Below are 24,440 nucleotides of genomic sequence, written 5' to 3' on the forward strand. Positions count from 1 at the left end.
CAATCTAAGGGAAAAATAGGTACTGCATGTTTTAAAAGTTCTTACAGCAAATGAATTGAAAATCACTGACCTGTAGTTGCTTGTTATGCACAGAATATACATAAAAAATTAAAGGGAATAAACATCTGAGAATATGGCCAAGGTTCCTCAAAATAACATGACTGAATATTTCTATTTGAAAGGTTATTTAGTGGCAAATCACTAATACATTCTTAAGGTATAGAACATAATTTTTAAGATTGATTTTGAAATTCAAAATCTGTTTCCAATATTTTTAACACCTTGAAATTAAGATGATACATTGTCTAAACTTTAAAGTTTGTTAAATAATTTATTTAAAGGAAATTATGACTCTAAACTTTGAGAATTGAAATATTCAGTATTATTCATCAAGGTATAGAAATAGTAAAACTTAGAGTTTATTCAAAAGGAAGCTACTTTTATGAGGAACATGCACTTGCATCTTTATTGAGAAATATTGCATATTTTATTGAGAAACTTGCAATATGGCATAACTTGCATTACCTGTACTGATGAGAGCATTAGGCATGTCCAGAACATACATTTGAGACTGCAATATTAATTAATTTGACAATCAATTTTTCTGCCATTGTATTTCTCTTGATGTTTTCAAGTGCCTTTTGGTAAATGGAAAAATTCACTTTTTTTTAAGCAAAAGATTTAGTACAATGATAGACTATAAGTTTCTTACTCTTTTTCTAAATGGAAAGCCATAATCATGCGGTAATATATACAGAGCCAATACGAACTGGAAATCTATAGTTAAATTTTCGTTCACTAGATTTCTTACAAATAAAGCCCAAACTCTCTAAAAGCAATTGGGGTGCTCATGTACAGGGATTTATAAAAGTATTTTGGAATCAAGACACTAGAGACATCTAAGAACAGCTGAAATTATAGATTATCAATTATAGACAATGGGCTTAGCTCTAATGATAGAGCAGGTCCTGTTTGCTAGCATGGAATTCAAGTTACAAGCTCTATCTTAATTCATAAAGATGCATTTTATAAAGATCTCTGGGCAGAAAGCATCCCTGCAGTGTGTCTCCTCTAGGAGTAAGAGGACCATAACAGTAAGGCTGCTGAAAACCAGTGTGCATTAAAGTGCATGTGGGCAGTTTATACAAAGGGGTCCTGGCAACTACTAGCCACTTACAGTTGAACTAGACTAACCCTGGACTCCACCTCCTTTGGACCCAGCAATGTTTTGTTCAAAGCACAGTTCTGTTCACAACACAATGTAGATGCTATCTTGTTAAATGCTCATTCTCAGAGGAGATAGGAAGACGAGAACTGACAAACTCATCTGATCAAATGTGTGTGTTCCCCCTGCCCCATTCTGATAGTTTAAACTTTGACATCATCACAAATGTCTTAGCTATCTTTTCGCCTGGTGACTTAAAGGAAAATGTATTGTTGTTCTTTATTAAAATACTGTATTTTATTTACTTAATTTGGTTAATTTTAGTATTAAAACCATGGAAATGGTGAAAAGCAAGTGGGATCATTTTGGCAATAATTTTGAGACCCTGTCCATCTGGATAACTGAGAAAGAAAAAGAACTCAAAGCCTTGGAATCTTCGTCATCTGCCATGGACATGCAAATCAACCAAATTAAGGTGACCTGCTCACACATTCATTGCAATTGTAATCCATGCCTCGCTTTTAAAAGCTCCTTTCTGCCCTGGTCAGGTAGCACAGTTGATTAGAGCATTGCCCCAATATGCTAAGGTTGCTGGTTCTGTTGGGGCACATACAACCAATGAATGCACAAATATGTGGAGCAAGAAATCAATGTTTCTCTCTCTCTCTCTCAAATTATTAAAAAAAATCAATAAAGAAAAGAAAATACTAAAAAAATACTTTATTCTTACATTTCATCAAATGCTATTTGGCCATAGAACAAATCTTTCATTACCATGTGACGCAATTCAAATTAAATTCACACAAATTGCTGAGCTAAGAGGTCTTAATTGATGCTGGGCAACTGTTTATAGATGAAATTATGTATTAATATCGTCTGACTTAAGCATTCAAAGTCAATATTGTGTGCAATATTATTAAAATGCTTTTATGGTTACCTTATTCTTTTCCTTGACTTTGAATTAATCCCATTGGGGTTCTCTGTTGATTCATTTCTACAACCTGAAGTGTATTCATCATCTGCAACTGTACAGAATTATTCCAAATGCCTAGTTCAAGTATTAGTGGTGTTTACCCTCACAAACCATAAGGAGGAGAAATTAAATTCTTTAGGCAAAGCAATCACACCCCCTTGCTCCAATTCTTTTATTTCTGATGACCGTCAGGCCATAGACTAAGATGGTGTGACCCTCAGCTCCAAAATAACGAGATGTGCGTAGACCACCACCATTCACTTCATTCAAATAGTTTAAGAAAAAAAATGGGGTAAGAAAAATGAGTTCTATGCTCACTTCTTTATATATATATATATATATATATATATATATATATAATTTTACACCTCACATTTTAAAAATTCAGCTGCTTTTTAAAAATCTCAGCTCATTGTATTGGAATGGGAAAAGCCCCTGCCTTTTCATTCCATTAAACATAGTAAAATCAATACCAAGGTGAAGCAACATTTCACATTATGACTCAGAGCAAGTCATTGCCATGTGCATGGTGGGAGGGTGCCGTACGGTTCCGCCTGGATTGCGTGCTCTGCTGGTTGTCCTGGTTTATCACACACCTTTTGCAACCAAGGCTGCGTGGAGCCTGGTGTGCACAGTCTGCTCATGTCATGTGTACTTCACTAGGGAAAACAAAGGTCAAGCCATCACGAACATTCGTGGAATATGTTCCGTCTTTTAATTTATTTTGAAAAGTTGTCACTTAATCACTTTCACTAAATTCTAAGAAAATAAAGAATAGCACACTTGGTTTTGTTTCAAAATCTTTCTTTCAAATATTTTTATATTCCCTTCTTCATTTGTTTATGCTCCCTATTAGTTTGTTTCACTATCATTTACTCTTAATTTCAGGACTTCTGAAACACCAGTTAACTAACTGAACCATCAGTTATCAAATCTCATTGCATCGTTGCTCTTCGGGAAACCAAACAATTACATATTTCATTTTTAAATATATGAACTTTCAATTGTGGATTTTTAGGCCATCAGACTAGAAATCTATTTTAATATTTCAAAATGGCATTTTGAAAACTGTCTAAAAATGTAGTCAATGAATATGAAGAGCAAGAAATACATATTTGTTAGAAATAAGTAAAGACAGAGTGGAACACTCTTTACTGTGGAATCTGGGCTAATAGGTTTTACGTTCTATTTTCATACAGAATTAAATAACAGAAAATATTAAAAAATACGGTAATACTTGTGATAATGCTTTAAATTTAAAATGACCTTAGGGTAAAACTAATTCATAACATCAGCACCGTTGTGAAGATATTTATCTATAACCCATTTTTTGTTCTCCATTACACACTATTCTAAATTGACTGATTTCTTATTCCTAATTGGTAATTTTTTCCTAATTGGTGATAAGAATATATACTAAATTCATCTTCCATCTTCTCATCTTAAATTAGAAAAATTGTTGCCACAGTCCAACAATACGATTACATAGTTTGCACTTATTAATTTGTTGTCATGGACCACACTAAGAACTAACAGCTTCGATGTTAACTAAAATTGTTTCATTGAGGTGTTACAAGCACCTACAACAATTACTGGCCCAAAGGAGAAAATATATTTTTGTTAAATTTATGAGAAATTTTTCTAAAAAATATTATTTAAAACCCCCACAAAACAGAGGACGCTTGTATTAATGCTCACACAACGAGTATCCGTGAAATGTGCTACAGTAGTCACGCGTGTGAGAAACAAAGTAAGTGACGCCCTGGCGCTGATCTCCTGTGGGTTATTTCTGATTGCCTTCTCTAGACAGTGTCACTTTCATTTTTTTCTAGGGTAGCAGCATTTTCTATCTATATTATTTAAAACAGATTTGTCTGAATTCTTGGCTTTATCCTGATAGGAAAATTTGGCTGTTTTTCTCAGAAAATAATCCTTATTTTCTCATACACAAAAAAGCCTGTGTGGTTATAAGAGACAGATACACACTCCCACTCACATATGCATAGACATCGTTAGTGGCCTTCAGCACTTTTCACACGTTGGCTAATACATTAACTGCCCCCAATGGAAACTGTAGCCAGTAAACTGTTTACTGTAGAGACCACAGCTAATGAATACAGCAGTGGACGGAGTGGGACCCAGGATCGGCAGCAGAGGTGACTTCTGAGAAGCTGTTAGCATTGCAGACTTGGCCCCACATGAGACCTACCGAGCCCGAGTCACTGAGGATGGGGACCAGGGGATCTTAATGGATTCCAAATTTGGAGTACACTGGCACAAAGAATGGGTGATACATGTGAAAAGACCGAGCTTAGGTAGGAGGGGAATCAGATAAGCATGTCATTTGGTAAAATATTAAATACTCAATGACATTTTAGTAAATTTAAATGTCAATATTAGCATTCCTGGGTGTTATTGGAACACTCTTCCCCAGGTCAGCTGGTTGAAATGTTTGACTCACAGGGTAAGCAGGGAATTCTAGGTACCTCCAAAGACACCGTGAGAATTTCGAGGATGTCTCCCTGCTTACGTCACTCCAAGCAGGAATAGGTCTTTCTCTGTATTCTCTATCCAGCGAGTACAACCACCAATGCCTGTTTTAGACACTGACTGCATATCTGGCGCCCAAAAACGAGGTCAGGAAACACATGGTGTTGTTCACCCAAATACATTGAAATGTCAGTTTTCTGTCTCTGCAATATCTATGCCATTTCAGGAAGGCAAGCTTGCTCAGCCTACCTTGTCTTTTTTTCTCATTTTAAATACTAGGTCACAATTCAGGAAATAGAAAGTAAGATCAGCAGCGTTACGGAACTGGAAGAAGCAGCTCAGTCTTTTGCTCAGTTTATTACTGCTGGAGAATCAGCTCGAATCAAAGCCAAGTTGACACAAATAAGAAGATACTGGGAAGAACTTCGAGAGCATGCCCAGAGTCTGGAAGGAATTATCCTGGGACATTTATCTCAGCAGCAAAAGTTTGAAGAGAATCTTAGAAAGGTAAGAATTGGTCCCCGCATGCTGGCGTTACCTATTTCACATTGCATTTATCGTGAAATGTAACACGTAGTCTAGACATAGTGGAATAAGGAAACGACACAATTTGCCAATCATTTCCCAAGTTGTCAATGATGCTTAAGTTTATAACTATTTATATGGTACCTATTTTGAGGGAATCTAAAAATGTCTTTCTACATTGTGATCAGATAGGCATTAAGATACATATATTTCCTTAAAATAATAGAACACATTCACTTCATATTTTTAAAAGCAATATATTTCATCAGCACATTGGAAGTTTTCCAGAAATCATAAGCATGCTGCCTCCTCAGTACCCTTTTCTGCCTGGATGTGTGTTCTTCCCGCCATTATTTCCATGTTTTACCAATATTTTAGATCCAGCAGTCTGTGTCTGAATTTGAAGAAAAACTTGCTGACCCAGTGAAAACATGTGCTTCAGCTGCAGAATCATACAAAGCTCTCCAAGAGCACGTGGTAAGAGTGTGCTTCAACTGCTGCTTATTTGTCAGCTCAGAAATTCCATCGTTTCTTCTTGAAAAGGAAACAATAAATATTTTGTGAGAGTTAAAATGAAAGTAATGTATATGTTACATGAAGAATGATATAAATGAAGCATATTTACTTCATTTGCCACAAGAAATGTAAGCATACAAGTAAGTTTTCATTATAAATGTATGTTTAAAAAAGTATTTATTTAAAATCTATTTCTCTCAATTAGAACATGCAACTTTTTCATATTATAACTTCAATAAATCCTATTATTTCTTAACCAGCATTATAAAAGTTAGATGTGCAAACAAGTACTTGTGCATAGCAGTTTCAGACCCTAAATCTACTACACTCAGAAGTGCAAGGAATGTGGCCTCAAACCTTTCCCAGTGACCAGCTCTTTCTGTCTGGTCCCTGAACCGGTGAGCACTGTGTGATGTTTTGCAAGAAGTTACAGTTCTTGTAAATTAAGGATAGAGTTTTCTTAAACACACTTGGCATGAAATGAATAATAAGTTTCACAAATGATCTGCCTTGCTAAGAAAAAGTAGACATTATCTTCATCTACAGCAACAGTTTTATTTAGGCAGTAGTCCTTCCATGTCTCCTTGGAGCCCTGCACCCATGAAGTGCTTTTCTCCTCACTGTCACTGCGTGTTCCTGGCAATCACGGTCAGACGATTTTTAGTACCACTGTTGTTCATTATGACTGAGGGGGGTGTTGGTGAGAACAGGCCTCGGAGGCACATGTAGGCCTCGTGTCTGGCTGTCCTGCTTTCATTGCACTTCTCTGTCCCTTACCAGGATCTCTGTCAGGCCCTGGAGTCCCTGAGCGGTGCGATGGCTACCATCTTGGCCAGTGCCCAGAAGGTCACTGACAGAGGCTCCTTGGCTCAGGAGGCTGCGACCCTGCAGCAGACATACGAGGGGCTGCTGAGCCAGGCTAAGGAGAGACAGATGGTGCTGGAGAACCTGCGAGCCCACTGGCAGAGGTGAGCCGCCCTTCCTCCTGGGTCCGCTGCCTGGGTTTCAACAGCCCCTCTTAAATAGGAAATCCCCGGCCAGCTGCTCTGCAAGTGATGAGCAATAACCATCCCAGATGTTAGACACGTCAAGGCATGCTTCTAAGGAGTGGAAAGGGTGTTTGCATAACTTTCCATATTACACAGTGATACAGACATGTGTGATGCCTATATGAACATGAGAGGAGTAACATTTTTACTTTCACTTCTAAGAATGAAATAACCAATGTTGTATTATTTGTAACAGTTAGTGTTGGGCGCCCCAACTTCAGAGAGGCTTTGTTTTCTAATATGATACTTATGGGTGAGTTTGTTTTGTATTCCTGCTTTCTTCAGGCTGGAGAAAGAACTGTCGACCTTTCTGACCTGGTTAGAGCGGTGTGAAGCAATAGCCAGTCCCCCAGAAACGGACATTTCGGCCGACAGAGTCAAAGTGGAGAGTGAACTTCAATTAATACAGGCAAGCGTGTGGAAGGTGGAATGCTGTTATGGTTGCATTACAAAACAAAAGCAGAAACCAAGCCCTCTATCCAACTTAACTCCTTGCCTTGGTTCTGTGGTCCTGAAGAGAACAACACGGACCTGAAAGACAAAATAATGGTGACATTTGTGATGATCAGTATCTCTGATGCATTAGAAAATCATAATCAGTGAATAATTTTTGAAGCTTTTGTATTTCTCTAATTTTTTGGTAATAAAAAGGGGGGTTTGTTAGGAATAGAAGGCATATAATGTAGAAAGAAGTCAGGGTAATGATTATTTTTAAGCAATATGGAAGAAATGAGTGAGCACTTTTAGAATGACAAAAATATGAGCTGATTACATCCTCGAAGAAGCCAACTTTTTAAAGTTAAAAAAGATCTTTAAGTAGTATTGAAACCACAGACAATGTTTCTAATTTCTAGAGATTAGTGAGAATAACTTGCTTTAAGTGATGATGCCTGTACCAGAAAATTCAACAGGCAAAATTTGTGCTCCCAGAGACTCGTTGTATGACAGATCGACACCCCAACTTTTCCCCATCACCTTTTAGAAAAAGGTTAAGCAGAAGCTTAGTTCTTTAACTTTTCATAATTGCTTCTTTAACAACTCCATCAGAGAGGGTCTCCAGCCTCTGAGCCTATTTCCCATCTTCCTTGATCTTGAAGGTTCCCCACACGCCCACTTTTCTTTTATTAAACACCCATGTTCTGCGTTAATCTCCCAAAACGTCCCTGCTCAGAAGCCTCCAGGGATTGTCCTGGAGGAGAAAGAGTGGTCGTGAGTCTGCCCTTTCAAAGGCTGGTAGTGTCCTCTTATACATACAGTGTGAGGTGTTCTAAGAGAGGAAGTCACAGCGTCTTATCTGAACAATGACACAAAGCTTTCTGGTGACATCAAACTGCATTTCTCAGGTGTCTATATGGGAAATAAGTGCTGTATGTGTCAGGGGAATGAAGGGCCTGAAAGGCCTCTGTTACCCCCTCATCTAGGCACTGAATCAGCCAAGCTGCTGCCCCACTGTGAGTCAAACAGTCCTTGTACATCCCCACCCTGGCCTTGTGTCCTTTGTCCCGCTCAGCCTAAGTCCCAATTCTGCTTTGTGATCTTTCCTCTCATCCACCACCTGTGTTCTCCTTCCTCTGATTCCTTCAGCCAGTTTGCTTGTATCACACATGTGGTCTCACTACAAAGAGGAAAACATCATTTTGACAAGCACCTACTATGTGCCATGCTACAGTGATCATCCCAGTTAACACCATGTTCTTAGCTATCTATGAGTGTTGATCTCTCATTAGGTAAGAACCACAACTTTTATGCACCCCTCAAATCACCTAAGAGATTTATTGTCTGATTAAATGTAAAAAAAAAAAATAAGTGGTTTTGTTGCATGGAAGGAAAACGAAGAGCTTTTAAGTTCCCTGATTTGGCTTAATAGCATCTCTAAACAGAGAGGGAGACCACGTCCCTGTCACCTAGTGCTGAGTTGCTGCGATTGTTCTGCACACATTTTCTCTCTGCCATAGTTGGCCTTTGATTCTCTCTGCCTACTCAGTATCTTTATTCTGAAAGAAATTCTACAGCATCCCAATTTGCCCAACAATAACACTCAGACCCTAGAAAACAAGTCGGGGTTTCAGTAGCCTTTTAAATGTTGCTTTACAGGTTAAGTGGGTCCATTGTGAAATCAAGGAATAAAAAACTCCCTATAGCACAGCCGCAGTGCCCTCCATTTCTCAAGAATGCAGAGCCTGTGCACAACCACCTCCTGTGTCACCTGGTCCCTTCCGGTCAATCACACTGAGGTAAGAGCTGTCATGTATTCTGTGTTTCTTAGGCACTGCAAAGTGAGGTTGTTTCCCAAGCCTCCATCTACAGCCACCTCATGCAACTGAAGGAGTCGCTGTTCTCTGTGGCCTCCAAAGAGGACGTCAGAATGATCAGGCTGCACCTGGAACAGCTGGATGAGCGGTGGAGAGTTTTGCCACAGATAATTAGCAGAAGGTAGGGGCTCTAGAAAGCAGTCTCAAACTGTCCACTTTTTAAAATGCTGAGCATATAAAATTAACAAAGCACACTTTTGTTTACTTGTAATTCACCCAGCTAGTCCCAAGAGAATTATAGAAGGGAAGCAAAGTACTTTATTTGCCATTTTAAAAGTCAGAGTGCTCAAATATTAGCATTTCTGATAAAGTTCAATTAAACATTTTAGATTTGCTCATGTTTGTATTATTCATAGCTTAGGCTGGTTGTATACCGTAAAAAGATAATAAATAAAATTTTATCTCTCATGATATATATAAAAAGAGACATATGTGTACATATAGTTTTGAGTGAAGTTAAAGATAACCAAGTGCTACTAGAGCCATCTTACAGGAAAAATAATAAACTTCTGGGTCAACCCAACACAATGGGAAATTGCCCTCGTGTTTAAACTTGGCTGATGGTGTCCTGAGGACATTAAAATCATTTCTAGCTCCTCCCTAGCAGGTGGGTTATAGTGAAGCCCTGATGGTGGCAGGAAGGAGACCAGTTTAGGAGGCTGTTGGGGGCCTGGCCAGAGCTGAGGACCAGGCTGGGGAAGTGCAGAGAAGAGCACAGAATACTGGAGGGGGGAGGTGCTGACCAGGGGTTCTGGTGTGTGTGTCCCTGTTTGGCCACCTCACTTTTGCCCTCGGTCAAGCTGATTCCGAAAACATGCAACTCTTCTGTTCAGCTTTGGGGTGTTTTAACTTTAACGCCTGTCTCTGCCTAGGACTAATTTTCTTCAGTCTGTGGTAGCCGAACACCAACAATTTGATGAATTGCTGCTTTCCTTTTCTGTCTGGATTAAGCTGTTTCTCAGTGAATTACAGGCCACTTCTGAAATAAGCGTAATGGACCATCAGGCAGCTCTTACTCAGCACAAGGTACAGTGCATTCTTTTACAATGGAAGAAAAATTTATTCATAAAAAAGAGCTCTTGAGCTAGAAAGGGAAGCAACATTAAAAAAACAACACTTGCCAGCAATTTAACATTGTATTCCTATATGTTTTCATAATTGAGTATGGGGGTCCAGGCAAAGTGTTACACAACTTTGTTAATTAAGCAGATAAAGTTACTTCAGATAAAACAGGAGACCCCTGTAAGATATCATTTCTTCCAAATGGAGAGAGTGATTTCTAGAGTGAAATGATGAGAATGTTCATGTTTAAGCTTCCCAGTTTGCTTTGTTCCAATGCTAAAAATGGATACTGAATCCCAATGCTCTAACAGCATAGTTTTTCTGAATTACTATTTAACTGGAAAGGTATTTAAAATTTATGATGTATTTTTCTTATCTCTAAATTATGCATAATGTGTGTCCTAGCAAAAAGAAGCAATTTAAAAATGGATATTAATCATAAATATTAGACTAGTTGGAGATAAGCTTATAACAAATATTTAATGATAGAATATTTAATGTTTATTAAGTGTTCACTCTATGCTGGGCTTGCTCATCGCTTTGACCCAAAGGAAAAGTACTTTCTCATATGTTCATGGCTGCAGGTGGTTTTTCAATTTGGAGCAAGGTCCCAGCAAAGCAGGATCCCACCCTCTAAAGGCAGGAGACAGGGCGCCACCTTTCTCAATGGGTGCCTTTCACAGTGATGATGCCAGGTTTTTGAGAAAGATATTCTTTGGTTGTAAAACTGTCCAGAAGCTTTTAAGAAAAGATTTATGTCTCCAAGGGACAGAGAATAAATTTTAAAAGTTTTCTAAAATAAATGCTCAAAGAAGCCCTCTGAAATTTAGTCATTCACGCTGCCATGGTCAAGATTAAGACAGGTGATCATGTCTCTTTAATGGGAATTATGCTGAGATTGTTAGCAGTTCTCTGATAGATTTCAAATGTGATTTATTGTGAGCTGGTCAAATTTCTTATACAAGTTTTACCCAGTTAATCTACATTTCTTTAAAGAGAAGGAAACTTGTGCACAGTTTTATCTGCCTTATTCACCACCTCTGAAGAGAGGTTCATGTCCACCTACCCCACACCCCTTCACTGTGTTAGAATTAGCTTTATTGTATATATGTGTGTGGATGTATATGTGTATGTATATTATATGTATATATAACATATATCTTTCAAAATCTTTAAAATTACACTTTTAACCATTTCTATCCATGAAGGAGTTATTTTCCATGGAATAAATTAGTTCCAAATCAGAGTTGTATTTTATATGAAATATACAGATGAGCAGAACAAGAGAAATTTTAAGAATGTTTCTAAAAGATTCACATGGATGACCTTTAATGCCATGCCATGCACTGCATTTAAAATGTATCCTGACATCACCAAGTCTGTAATACATCCACATCGTAAACCACAGTGTATCTGAGGAACCAGTAACTCTCTCTCCCTTTCCCGCCCAGGACCACGCAGCAGAAGTGGAAAGCAAAAGGGGGCAATTGCAAAGTCTGCAGGAGCACCTTGCAAAGCTGGCTGTACTGGGTCGAGCCGAGGACCTTCACCTCCTGCAGAGCAAAGCAGAGGACTGTGTCCAGCTATTTGAGGAGGCCTGCCAGGTGGTGGCGAGGCGGCAGCTGGCCCTGTCCCAGCTGGCCGAATTCCTACAGAGCCATGCCTCTCTGTCAGAAGCTCTCCACCAGCTGAGGCAAAGGGTGGAAGCAACCAACAGTATAAATAAGAAACAGACGGATTTATTAGAAAAAGACTTAAATGATGCTATTCAAGATGTGAAATCATTAGAATCAACTGCCATCAGTCTCGATGGCGTTCTTACCAAAGCCCAATACCATCTTAAATGTAGAGGCTCTGAGCAAAGAACTTCCTGCAGAACTACAGCTGATCACCTCTGCGGTGAATTAGAGAGGATCCAAAACCTTCTGGGAACCAAGCAGAGTGAGGCGGACGCCCTGGCGGCACTGAAAAAAGCATTCCACAACCAGAAAGAGGAGCTGCTGAGGAGCGTTGAGGACATAGAAGACAGGGCAGACAAGGAGCGTTTGAAAGAACCTACTCGCCAAGCGCTTCAGCAGAGGTGAAAGGAGGCTTTTGAAGCCAGTTGTCTCGTTTATTTTTTATTAGCTCTGGAATGAACTCTTGTGAAAAACTTTGCTAGTGCCATGTTTAGTAACTTCTGTTTTTTAAATATTTTTTGAATAAAATTACTGACTAATCTGACACTTAAGAGGTCCTAAAATTTACCTGGGTTCCATAAAGGGCTGCTTATAAGCCACTCTGAGATCTTATTTACAAGAGGGTGTAGATTGTACTATCAGTTTTAAAGCAATTTCTACCTCACAGGAGAAGGGACTCATGTTCTGTAACAAGAATGAAGGCAGAGCCCTGACTGGCGTGGCGCACTCAGTTGGTTCAGCATCATCCCTCAGAGCCCAAGGTCACCAGTTGGATTCCTTGTGAGGGCACATGCTTGGGTGCTGGGTCAGTCGCTGTTGTGGTGCTTACGAGAGGCAACCGAATGATGTTTCTCTTGCACATCGATGTTTGTCTCCCTCTCTTCCTCCTTCACTTGCCCTTTCTCTATAAATAAACAAACAAACAAACAAATAAATAAAATCTTAAAAAACTAAAGAATGAAGGCAGAGGAGGAGAAAGTGCTTCCACTAGACTTGTGCTTCTGGTGGTAAATCTGCAGGGGTTCCTCCCTAGTGGCTGCTAACCCTCAGAAAAGACCGAAGGCAACTGGTTAGTGGAGACTGAGTGACACGGGATATGGACAGAAAATGGTGTGAAAGTTTCCGCCCATAGAGAGGAAGTGGGAATGGTATCCAGGGCTTGGGAAGGTGATAGGCTGCCATTTGAGATGTGCATTCACTCACTTAAAGTGAAACCAGTCAGCTTGGCAGAGTGGTTTTCCCTGGCTACGTCCAACTGTTTGCTTGGAGGTGTGGAGAAGGCAGAGGTGTAGATTTAGGCAAAGATGGAAGCTTGCCAAGTGCCTTTACTAGAGAAGCTGAGGGGTCAAAGGTATTTTCCTGCAGCAAATTGCAAAAGCAAATTTTCCCCCTAGTCCTGTAGCCTTCTTTTCAGTCTTATTCCTCCTTCTTGATAGGACTTTGTCCCCGCTTAGCTTCTCAGGGTCACTCTCTCTTCCAGATTTTCAGGGAGCAAATAAGCAACTGGAAAGCATTCACACCAAGGCGCCCTTGATTGATAAGAGTTACATTGACCCTGCCAGTTCACTTTGTTTCAGTCAGACTCAAACACTGATGAACAATCGATTAAGTGATTAATGGCTCCTGAAGTTACACTCCTGGTGGGCAATAAGTTATCTGACTGGTTTAATGGTGAATTTACAAAAAGGAATAAGATTTGGGGAAGGCAAAATAGCCTCCAGAGTAAAGACAAAATGAGGAGCCGAGGCAAAGAGAAAACTACTGACCCGGGAAATAGCGGTGGGATGGGTGCCACCAGGCAGCCTGGCCTCTTGGGCCTGCTCTGGGCAGCAGACAGGAAGTCCTAAAACTGCCAGAGAAGAAGGCCCAGGTTAAGTTCAAGAGTCACATTAATACCCACATGACTGAACTCACTAAAGTCACACAGAAGCTACTGAAAATGTTGCAATGAATTGATTGACTGACTAAATTTCAGCCCTACTTATGCTTCACTGGGCTACTTTGGGCCAGTCACCTCTCTTGTAGCGTGGAGGTAAGGACAACACTGGCTGCTAGCCTCTGGGTTTGGGAATTAAATGGGATAATGGCCATATGCTCACTTTATAAACTCTGTGGCACTAAACTAAAAGGCAAGAATGGAAAGAGCCCATGGCTGCCTCTATATGGCCAGTTTTCACAAATACTCTAATATTAATATATTAGGGACAAAAAATGAACATTTTCTCCTGGTAATCTTCAATAAAGCATGTCATTAAAATTTTAAGATATATATTATTCAGCTTGGTAAAACTATTTTTATTTTATAAAAACTACTATGATCCTTAAATATTTTACAAGAATTAGACCTCACAGCCCAAAATAATTTCCTACAAATACTTTGCAATAAGTACTCACCTACTTTGCCTACAAGGTCAACCTCAGTTTGTTTGTATTTTTCTTTTTTAATTTTTAAAAAAGATTGTACTTATTTATCTTTAGAGGGGAAGAGAAGGAGAGAGGGAGAGAAATATCAATGTATGGTTGCCTCTCCTGCGTCCCCTACTGGGAAGTGGCCTGCAACCCAGCCACACGCACTGATTGGGAATCAAGCCGCAGTTGTTTGGTTCACAGGCCAGCACTCAATCCACTGAGCTACACCAGCCATAGTTTTAAAAGTCTTATACCACCTAAGGATAATAGAAAGACAACCCAGACTTGATAGAAGGTTGAAGGTGCACAGTGAGACTGACTAAATGTTTTCTGGGTATACTCTGAAGAATGTTCATTTTGAAAGCATCTTTATCCATTGACATACATTAATTTAATTGTTATGTTAACAGTTTTTCTAGCTCTGTGTGTGTGTGTGCTTTGTGGAGAGGAAATGTTGGTTTACTACTGCTAGTAAAATACCATTTTAATTCACAGGCTGAGAGTCTTCAATCAGTTAGAAGATGAACTGAATGCTCATGAGCATGAACTCTGTTGGTTGAAAGACAAGGCTCAGCAAATCAGTCAGAAAGATGTAGCCTTTGCACCAGAAGTCGAGAGGGAGATAAATCGCTTGGAGGTCACCTGGGATGATACCAAAAAACTGATTCATGAGAAGTAAGTCAGAAGCTTCTCAGTTTTTTTTAATTCCAGCCTATTTTGGGCAATTGCTGTATTGATTGCCTGTTGATTTGCATGGGTATAATCAAGAACTGAATATCTGTTGCCATCTTTAGTGTTCTGCATCTCCTCAGTAACAATAAAAATGTAGTCCTACAGAACTTTATTGAAGAAGTTGCTTTCCGGTTACAATTACATGTGAAATTCAGTGCTTAAAAGCAGGGATTGTCAAGTTCCTAAGCACTACCTTGAGTTGTAACCTCTTATTTCCCTTTTTATCTTGTTTTCTTGTACTTGTTTGTAACCAAGATATGATTGATATAAGCTAAAATTCACTCTCTTAAATGTACACCCTTAACCTGTATGACTAACTCATATAGTTGTGTTGACTATCAAGTTTCATATTAACACTACCACCACCCGAAAAACTGTCTCACCTCATTGGAGTCAGCCCTTCCCTCATTCCCAGTTTCTGGCAGCCATTGGTCAGTATTCTGTCTCCACAGTATTTTCTTTTTGAAAATTACATATAAGTGAGCTCTTTCCAGTTTGAGTGGTTATAAATAATGTATTTGTAATGTTCGTGTTCAATTTTGTGTGTGCATGTAAGTTTTTATTTCACTTAGGGGACCACTTAAAAGTGAAATTCTGGGTTGTGTGTTAAGTGTGTGTTTAATGTTGTAAGACACCGCCAAGTAGTTGTGCCATTTTGCATTCATACTCACCGTCTTTGAGAGTTCCCCAATTGTTTCCCATCATTTTCAGCACCTGATGTTATCCAGTTTTTGTTTGTTTGCCTGTTTGACATTATAATAGATGTAGAGAGATAGTTCATTATGTTTTTAATTTTATTTTTCTGATAACTAACAATATTGAGCATATTTTCATATGCTATTTGGTATTTATATATCATGTTCACATTGCCCTGTTCAAACTGCCATTTTTTAGATTGTTTGCTTTCTTTCTAATAATTGATTTTTGAATTTTTTTCATTACCATTATTGCCTTTATACCCTTTTCTGCCTCCACCAACTCCCCTCCCCAGCCACAGTCTCCACACTGTTGTTCGTGTCCATGAGTTCTTTTGGGTTCAGTCCTGCCATCCCACAAAGCTGTCTGCCTGTACTCTGTCTATGAGTCTGTCTGCATTTTTCTTTTTAGTTCAGTTTGTTCACTAGAACAAGATAATAATATGGTATTTGTCTTTCTCTGACTGGCTTTTTCACTTAGCATAATGTTCTCCAGGTCCATTCACATGAAACTTTCTTCTTTTTTATGGCTGAATAGTATTCCATTCTAGAAATATAGCATAGCTGTTTTATCCACACCTCTACTGATGGACACCTGGGCTGCTTCCAGTTCTTGGCTTTTTAAAATAATGCTGCAAGGAACATAGGGAACACATTCCTTTGTATTAGTGTTTTGGGTTTCTTCAGATAAATTCCCAGAAGTGGAATCGCTGGGTCAAAAAGGAGTTCTATTTTTCATTTTTTGAGGAAGATTTGTGCTGTTTTTCATAGTGGCTGCACCAATCTGCACTTTCGCTAACAGTGCAGAAGGGTTCCTCTTTCTCTATATCCTTGCCAGCACTTGTTGTTTGTTGACTTATTGAATTTTTAATTGAAGTCATTTTTACATTAATAGGATCTCAATCAAATTCCCAGCAGGATTTTTTTGTAGAAATTGACAAGCTAATTACAAATTTTATATGTAAAGCAAAAGACCTAGAACTGTACACTTTTGAAAAAGAATTGGAGAACTCCCACTACCTGGTTTTAACATGGTGTTGGCCAAGGGGTAAACATAAGGACCAATGAAACAAGTAGAGTGAGAGAGACCCACAGACACGCTCAATTGATTTTTGACAAAGGCAATTTGATGGAGAAAGAATAGTCTTTTCAATGAATAGTCCTGAAGACATTGGATATTTATATGTATTAAAAAATAATATCTTGTATGACATAAAAAGGTCTTTTAAAGAAATTGAGAGCACCTTATATACTGTAGACAATTATTGCAGGCTTTTGTTAATGAACCCACATGGCACAAACTTTATTCCATGTTGTTAAACATTCTCTTAGATTATGATTTATTAAAGGTCACACAGTATTTAATTATAAAAATGTATCAGTATTTATGTAATTATTGACCTTTTTAGAATTTCAGTTATTTCTATTTTTTTCTCCTATTATACATAACGGTGTAAAGAATATTATTTTACTTAAATCTTACAGTACATCTCTTTTTCTGGAAAAATTTATAGAAGTAGAATTGCCTGTTCAAAGACATCTGACTCCTATAAACAAAAACTATCTTCTTTGAGTATTTTCAGGGAACTCATATTCAATAAAAATTTGAGTCATTGAAATGGAAAAGAAAACCTCATATGTATTTTAATTATTGAGCAGTGTTTTTTTGTGCATTTTGGGATTTGTTTCCCCCTTCAATACTACCATTATGAATAATTAACTCATGCAAAATTTTTTTTAAAATTTGGTGATATCTATATAAGCTTGAGTTATTCAGAACATACATTGCATCTTTGCTGGTCATTGAGGCCACAGATTTTATTTTAATGGCTATGTGAATTTTTCATTCATAAGAATATTTTGGACATTAGAGTTAGGTCAGAATGACCAGTAGTCTTTCAACCGCAGTAGGTATAGGCATGGTTTTCTCTTGACTCCAGTATCCATCTATGAATATGTATGTACACATGAGGTACATTCATAGGGAACTCTTCCCTCTCCTGATACACGGCAATGGGTGAAGTCTTTTCTTTGCTCTTTACAGCCAGGGTCAGTGCTGTGGGCTTATTGACTTAATGAGAGAATATCAGAACCTGAAGTCAGCTGTATCTAAAGTTCTAGAAAATGCCAGCAATGTGATAGTAACCAGAACTACTATAAAAGATGAGGAGGATCTCAAATGGGCTTTCTCCAAGGTAACAATTCAAAATGTATTTATTTTAGTAGAATATTTCAGTTAACCTATTTTTTCACTCATAATGCATTCTCTACACAAATTTCGTCAGTATACTTAGATGTACATAACTCATGCAAATAAGCTCAACTTTTTTAAAAAGCACTGATATCTTAGGAATCTAGTAATTCAAGAAAATTATATATATTTGTATAGTTTATTATCGCTACTTTCTATATCAGGTCATCCATAAATTAAATGTCTTAGAGGCAAATGGTTTTAAACTCTTATCATAGATGATTTTATTAATTAATAAAGGAAACATTTATGTCCACAGCATGAAACTGCCAGGAACGAAATACATAATAAGCAGAAGGAGTTGGATAGCTTTACCAGTAAAGGAAAACAGTTGTTATCTGAGCTGAAGAAAGTTCACAGCAGTGATTACGCATTGGTGAAAACCGACATGGAGAGCACCGTGGACAGATGGCTGGATGTAAGCTCATCACCTCCTGCCACTCATTCATGTTTAGGAAACTCACTTTAACGCAAAGGATTATTGAGAGATGCAAATACAACATTCTGAAGAAAAATAGGGTACACATAAAGTTTAGAAATAATAAAAAATGCCATTTGCTTTATTTTGTTAAAACTTATTGGCAGGTTTTCTAGAATTTTACTTCAGTCATAACAAATTTGTAACTGTCTTCTCAAAACTCTGGGATTATGAATAAAAATAAAAGCATAATTTATAGACAGCCTACAGAGTATTAAACCATGATGTATAATAATTTAAATAAGGGAGACTCATTTAAATTATTATACATCATGAGATGTATAATAATCTTAAAATTTTATATTAAAATATTAAATAAAAATTTTTGTTTTTGTATAATTTAAAATTTTTGCATTGAAAAACATGAGACTTGTAGTTCACATCTTTGGGTTTTAGTTTTTGCTCTGTCATTTACCGCTTCTGTGACCATAGGACAGGTCACTTGAGCTCTCAGTCCACACATATTTTGCATTGTTTTCCAGCTCAAAAAACTCCAGTGATTCCGTTGACCCCTATTACCAATATCGAGGCTCAGAAGTTAAACCTATAATGAGTTCTCTTGCTTAAGCCAAATCACTTCAGCTAGACATTGGCATTTGCATACTATCATCAAGTAATTTGGGGACTTCATAAAGTCTTATATTGATCCATTTTTAAAAGACATTCTTATGGGAAGAATATTAATCAGTAACACTGTAGGCATGTAAAGTTGGTTAACCTCCTATATCTTTACTTATTCTATAAATATGCTCAAGTTTAATTATGCCCCTTTTTATACATCAGCATTCCAAGTGCAAGGGCTTACTGTATTACTTTCAAAAATAAATACAGTGCTGCCCTACATGGATTCTATTCTATAGAATTCAACCTTTGAGTGAGTTATGTTAGAATAAACCCATTGTGGTTAATTTTCCACTTTACGAATATTCTCAAATGTCCCCAAAAGTCAGTCACCTCTCCCAATGACAGAAACAATGTATGCAATAGCATTTACTTGAGTCTGATACACTAGTTAGCTTACAATAATTTTTACAAAACTTTGCTTTTCAGTCAGGATATAATTTTCTGATTAAGGAAGCACTGACATTTTTAGTATGTGGGTGGGGCAAGGACATGTTTTTTTTGTTTGTTTTTCTTAAATTTATTAATTTTTTAAGATTTTATTTCTCTTTAGAAGGGAAGAGAAGGAGAGAGGGAGAGAAATATCAATGTATGGTTGCCTCTCGTGGGTCCCCTGCCAGGAACTGGCCTGCAACCCAGGCATGTGCCCTGACTGGGAATCGAACTGCCATCCTCTGGTTTGCAGGCCTGCATTCAATCCACTGAGCTACACCAGCCAGAAAGAACATGTTTTTTAATTCTCAGACTATTAATGATATTATTTCCACTTTCTATTTCAGATGTTAGAGAGAATTGAAGAAACCACTGACAGGCTGAGCGTAAGCCTGTCCCTTTGGGGGGATGTTCTCTCGAGCAAGGAGGAGATCGAAGCATGGTCGAGCAGCTCTGTTCTGCAGCTCGCTGAAAGCATCAGCAACCTGGACGACAGCCTCAGAACGGAGGAACTCCTGAAAGAACTCGAGGTGAATTAACTCCGCCTTTATACGTGAGCCTTTGGTATATCATTGACCAGAATATGAAAAAAACATGTGTCCTTTTTAAAAAGTTCATTCTTCCCTTTGAAATACATATGAGTATAATAAAACTCTTAACTATCTTTTGCTATTTCCTTGAAAGTAAACCTATATTTTTTCCATTCATCTGAGAGTATGGCATCTTCCCACTAGAAAGCCAAATTGAAAGTATTTGTGATTCAGCAATATTCAGTATCTATTTTTTTCTTCATTCAAACAAAATGTTTACTGAGGAGTTACCCTATGCTGAAAACTTATGCTGGGAGCTTCCTTTTCAGAAATGGAAGAAAATAGAGATTAGAGTGTCACAGGCTTCCTTAGAAAGGAGCCTTTTAATGTCCTAGACACCAATTTCTTTAACCTCGTTTTACTCCCATTTTCCACATTCATCTAGTCATTCACTCATCAAATTCTTAATGAGCACCTCAAATATGCCAGGTGCTGTTTTAGACTGGAAATGTAGTCGAGAAAGAGACAGAGTCCCTACCCTCATGGTATTTACATTTCAATATATCTTACGTTCAAAATGTCAAGTAGCAATTGGGCTGTGATGGAAAATGAAGCAAGATAAAGGGAAATAAATAGAGTGGCAAAAGATAACCTGTTTCACGAAGCACACGAGTGACTGTACTCTCTCAGTGAGGGCAGAAATGTTGTGTCCCTCTGTGCCCAGCTGGGTGCCAGGCATACATGTGGAGAATCACAGGTGTGGGAGTGAATAACTAGTCTGAAAAAATAAATCGTCTGTATTTTCTTACCTAAGCACTTTGGGTGCTTGACCCAAAGAACATTCTAGAGATTATTCCTATTTCTAAGGGCAAACAGAAGTAGGGAGGGGTCTACCATAGACCCTTTAATTACTTCTGATGTTAAATAACTACACCAGCTTAGTGGCATGTGTTGAAATAGGGCTTGTGCCTTGTGCCTGCTCATAAAAGTCAAGTATTGTATTTTCAGAAATTTTGTGAGCCAGTGTTAAACACAGCCATTGTTAAAATTTCATTGTAAATAAATTAAATTAACTGTATTTTATTTATTTATTTTTGACTATGAAGATACACTTATTAAAGCTGGGGACAGTTAAACAAGGAAGAGCTTAGCCTTAGCTTACTGGAAAGTCAGAGAAAAGGGGGCTTTGGGGACAGGTCCAGGGGATGAGCCACCAGCTGCCCATTCATTGCCTTAGTGTTTAAGAGAGTGAGCCTATGAAGAAAGAAGTGGGGGGAGGAGGTGGGAAAGGGAATGGTGGGCGGGGCCTCAGAGGGAGAGTGGATGCGTGTCAGGCTTTTGTCTTGAGGCTTTATCTCTTGCAGGCAGGAATCTTAGGGGAGTTCTTGGGGGGGGGGGTTCACTAGAATATTAATTCTCCAGGTGTGTCCTTTCAGGGTCATGGTCTTCACTGGTTGTGTAACCTCTCCCCCTCTGGCCTTTCCTCCCTGGTAGTAACGTCTGGGAGAGAACAGCTAGGCTCAGCCATAGTTCAGCTCCAGGCCTGAAAAAGCAGCAAAACCAGGTGGGCAATGGCCAGAAATGAACTATACTTTAAAGTGAAAGTAATAAACACTCAAAAGTTAAAATGTCTTAGTTATTAGCCAGGCTTCCACGTTGGCGGTTACTGCACCTGTGCGGTGGACACACTGTGGAATGGTGCGCTACCGTGGGGCTCTTCCAGTTCCACGTGCGGTGACATCATGTTGTAACACAAATGGTGCCAAAGGCTACAAATCAGGGCCTTTTTTTTTTGGAGAGCCAGTCATGAAACCCACATACAGTACATGCCCACTACTGACCTCTGGGACCCAGGAGGCCAATGGGCATCAGTCCCATGTTCACCGTGTCCACGCTCAGTCGCTCACAGAGATGGCTTTTATGTGGCAGACTGTGTGTGGCCCACCAGCTAATAAAGTCAGTGAGCTGGACGCGGCCCAGTGCCTGTGGTTGGCACTGCCGCTGCAGCGCAGGAAATGCAGCGGGTGTGGTGGGGGGTGCTGTCACTGTCCAGGCTGCATTGGCAAAGGCCAGTGCCTGACAGTCAGCTCATCACATCGAACTGGGTAAGCGAATTACTTTCTGCACTGAAGGCACCAGGGAGTTTGTTAGTGTCCACAGGCACTAAAGTACGATATTTAACTTGAGAGGCATTCTTTAACTATTCCTTCGTGTGCCCAAATAACTAAAGAAATGTGTAAAGGTCTAAGTTGTTCAGTAATGATTATTTGATATTTATGCTACCTTTTTGTTAGTGTTGGCACAAAAAAAAACAAGGCAAAATATTAGACATCAATCTCCTGATCAACCTCATTTCGGTTTTAACATCTTTTAAATTTTTATTGGAAAGGTTTCTTTTGAATTACATATAGTTGGTAGTAACTAGGCACTTCCAACTGTGTACTTGCTTTGAAATGCTTCCTCAAGAGTTTGATGCTGCCATAGTAACCCATGATGTCAATAGTCATGAATAAATGGCAGTTAACTACTAAAAATTCCCACTTACTCAAGACTTTTGGTTAGCGTTTAATTTTTTCCAGGAGCATTTTCTCCCCAATAAAAGAGGGTGGGAAGAAAGAAAGTTGCTCACACTCCCTCAGTTCCTAAGTGAAAGTGTATGCTAACATGTTTCCACATTTATAAATACTGACAATGATCAGGATACAAAAAAGAGATTTTTTTTTTACCTTGGCTTAAAGTTGGAGCATTTTGACAGTTAACTCTTGGAATTATTGAATGCCAAAAATAACACGTGAACATTTGGGTTAGTTATGCTTTTCCCCTTTGACTTTCATCTTGGCAGTCTGAAGTTAAAAACAAAACATTGAAATTGGAAGAACTTCATTCTAAAGTTAATGATCTAAAAGAATTAACTAAAAATCCGGAAACGCCACCAGACCTTCAGGTAAGCACTGAGCCAGGTTTGTAATAACTACTATATATTAGACTCTCTGTCTTAAAAAAGTATTTCTATTCTGTGTGTATTTATACGTTAAAGTGCCTATGTTTTGATTGTTTCGAGTGGCCTGCATCTTGAAGTCATCTGGGGTGAGTGCCCAAGTGCGACCTCTGGCCCAGAGGTGAACTATAAGAGAAAAGAACAAAGGAGAGCATCGGTGTGTGCCGTGTCAGGCTATCTAAGGAAATTTTCTGGGGGGTGGTGGGCCTCACCAGCAGGAAGTTAAAGAGATGCCCTGGGTTGCAGAAGGAGAAAGCAAGGAGCCAGAGAAAACTGCACCAGTTGCATCCGGGGTACTTCACTGGGAGGTCACAGAAGTGAGGCTAGTCTCACAGAGACCCACAGGTTAAGTAAGGCCTGTGAGCAGAAAAAATGTGAAATGTCACCAGGCTTAGAAAGCGCAGAAGCCAATTCCCTCCCCTCTTCCTACCTGTCCACGCCTGCAGGGGTCAGGGCTGCGCAAGGTGAGGGGATAGGAAGCAGTGAAAATATTCAGAAAGAGGTACTTGGCCATTTTCTCCACTGTGCGCTTGCGCTTCCTGATTGCAGCAGATCTGAGCTGGGGCAAGATAAAAGTTTCCTTTGATTTCTAAGTTTTGATTATCAGATGGTTCTGGGTGTTTTAATGGTGAAATTGAAACAGATTGCAATTTATCATGATTGTAAGTCCTTTATTGTCTGTCTGGCCAGAGAAGGCAGGGGCCCCCTCAAAATAAATCGTCCAAGGAGGAGAGAATTAGTCTCCCTGAGTATTTAAAAGTGGGAGACAAAAAGAAAAGTGCTTTAGGATGAAATCCTGTGATGGTTTTGTCCAAAGTAGTGATTACATAAGGGCAAAAAACTGTGAGCGTTTCCCAAAGAGAGTGAGGAGCAAGTTTTCGGTCACCTGCTTGGTAACGCTGCCTGAGTCTTGCTCCACGTGTGAAATGCCGCGTGTGTTCCCTGGAACCTCAGACTGCCACTTCCACATTGCGCATAATCTGAAATCCTTGCTCTTTCCATTTCCCCATCACTTAAAATGTTTGGCAACTTGGCCCCACTGATTTTCCTTCTTAGAAAAATTGAATGAGCATCTATGGTTAGGTTTATGTGCTTTTGTTTGTTTGTTTGTTTGTTTACAATCAAGCCACATATCCAGGAATTCCCAATAAATGTCTGGCTGTCACAGATTTTAATGAATTCTTACTTTATGTTTAGTTTATAGAAGCAGACCTAAGGCAGAAACTGGAGCATGCCAAAGAAATTAGTGACGAAGCCAAGGGAACCTTGAAAGATTTCAGAGCTCAGAGCACACAAGTGGAGAAATTCATTAATGACGGGACAATCTGGCTGACAAAACTAGAGGAATCCCTGGTGAACTGTGCCCAAACCAGGACTTGTGAAGGGCTGAAAAAGGTGAAGGTAGGTAACAAACTCTCATGAAGTGTTTACACTTCAACGGGAACATTAGTTCTCCTGGTTTGCAGTGACTGTGCTCAAACTATTACCTCTGCTCCCAGTTACCCACATTAACCCATGACACA

The 24,440-nt window shown here is 38.9% G+C and overlaps 1 protein-coding gene across 9 annotated transcripts in view; it reads left to right on the forward strand.

The window, feature by feature from the left end:
* SYNE1 (spectrin repeat containing nuclear envelope protein 1) overlaps window positions 1–24,440 on the forward strand; it is a 404,650-nt gene that overhangs the window by 155,403 nt on the left and 224,807 nt on the right. For all 9 annotated transcript variants that reach the window (XM_053668739.1, XM_053668745.1, XM_053668738.1 and 6 more), the window contains 14 exons: window positions 1,490–1,640; window positions 4,908–5,135; window positions 5,532–5,630; window positions 6,450–6,637; window positions 7,004–7,127; window positions 8,985–9,151; window positions 9,903–10,056; window positions 11,544–12,172; window positions 14,676–14,855; window positions 17,652–17,802; window positions 18,118–18,276; window positions 19,737–19,919; window positions 22,762–22,863; window positions 24,115–24,318. In XM_053668739.1, the coding sequence (XP_053524714.1) occupies window positions 1,490–1,640; window positions 4,908–5,135; window positions 5,532–5,630; window positions 6,450–6,637; window positions 7,004–7,127; window positions 8,985–9,151; window positions 9,903–10,056; window positions 11,544–12,172; window positions 14,676–14,855; window positions 17,652–17,802; window positions 18,118–18,276; window positions 19,737–19,919; window positions 22,762–22,863; window positions 24,115–24,318 (2,719 nt within the window). The remainder of the gene's footprint in view (window positions 1–1,489; window positions 1,641–4,907; window positions 5,136–5,531; window positions 5,631–6,449; window positions 6,638–7,003; window positions 7,128–8,984; window positions 9,152–9,902; window positions 10,057–11,543; window positions 12,173–14,675; window positions 14,856–17,651; window positions 17,803–18,117; window positions 18,277–19,736; window positions 19,920–22,761; window positions 22,864–24,114; window positions 24,319–24,440) is intronic.

The sequence above is a fragment of the Artibeus jamaicensis genome, unplaced genomic scaffold (genome assembly GCF_021234435.1).
Source record: "Artibeus jamaicensis isolate MK-2021 breed Jamaican fruit bat unplaced genomic scaffold, CSHL_Jam_final contig_497, whole genome shotgun sequence".
In the NCBI taxonomy this organism is placed as follows: Eukaryota; Metazoa; Chordata; class Mammalia; order Chiroptera; family Phyllostomidae; genus Artibeus; species Artibeus jamaicensis.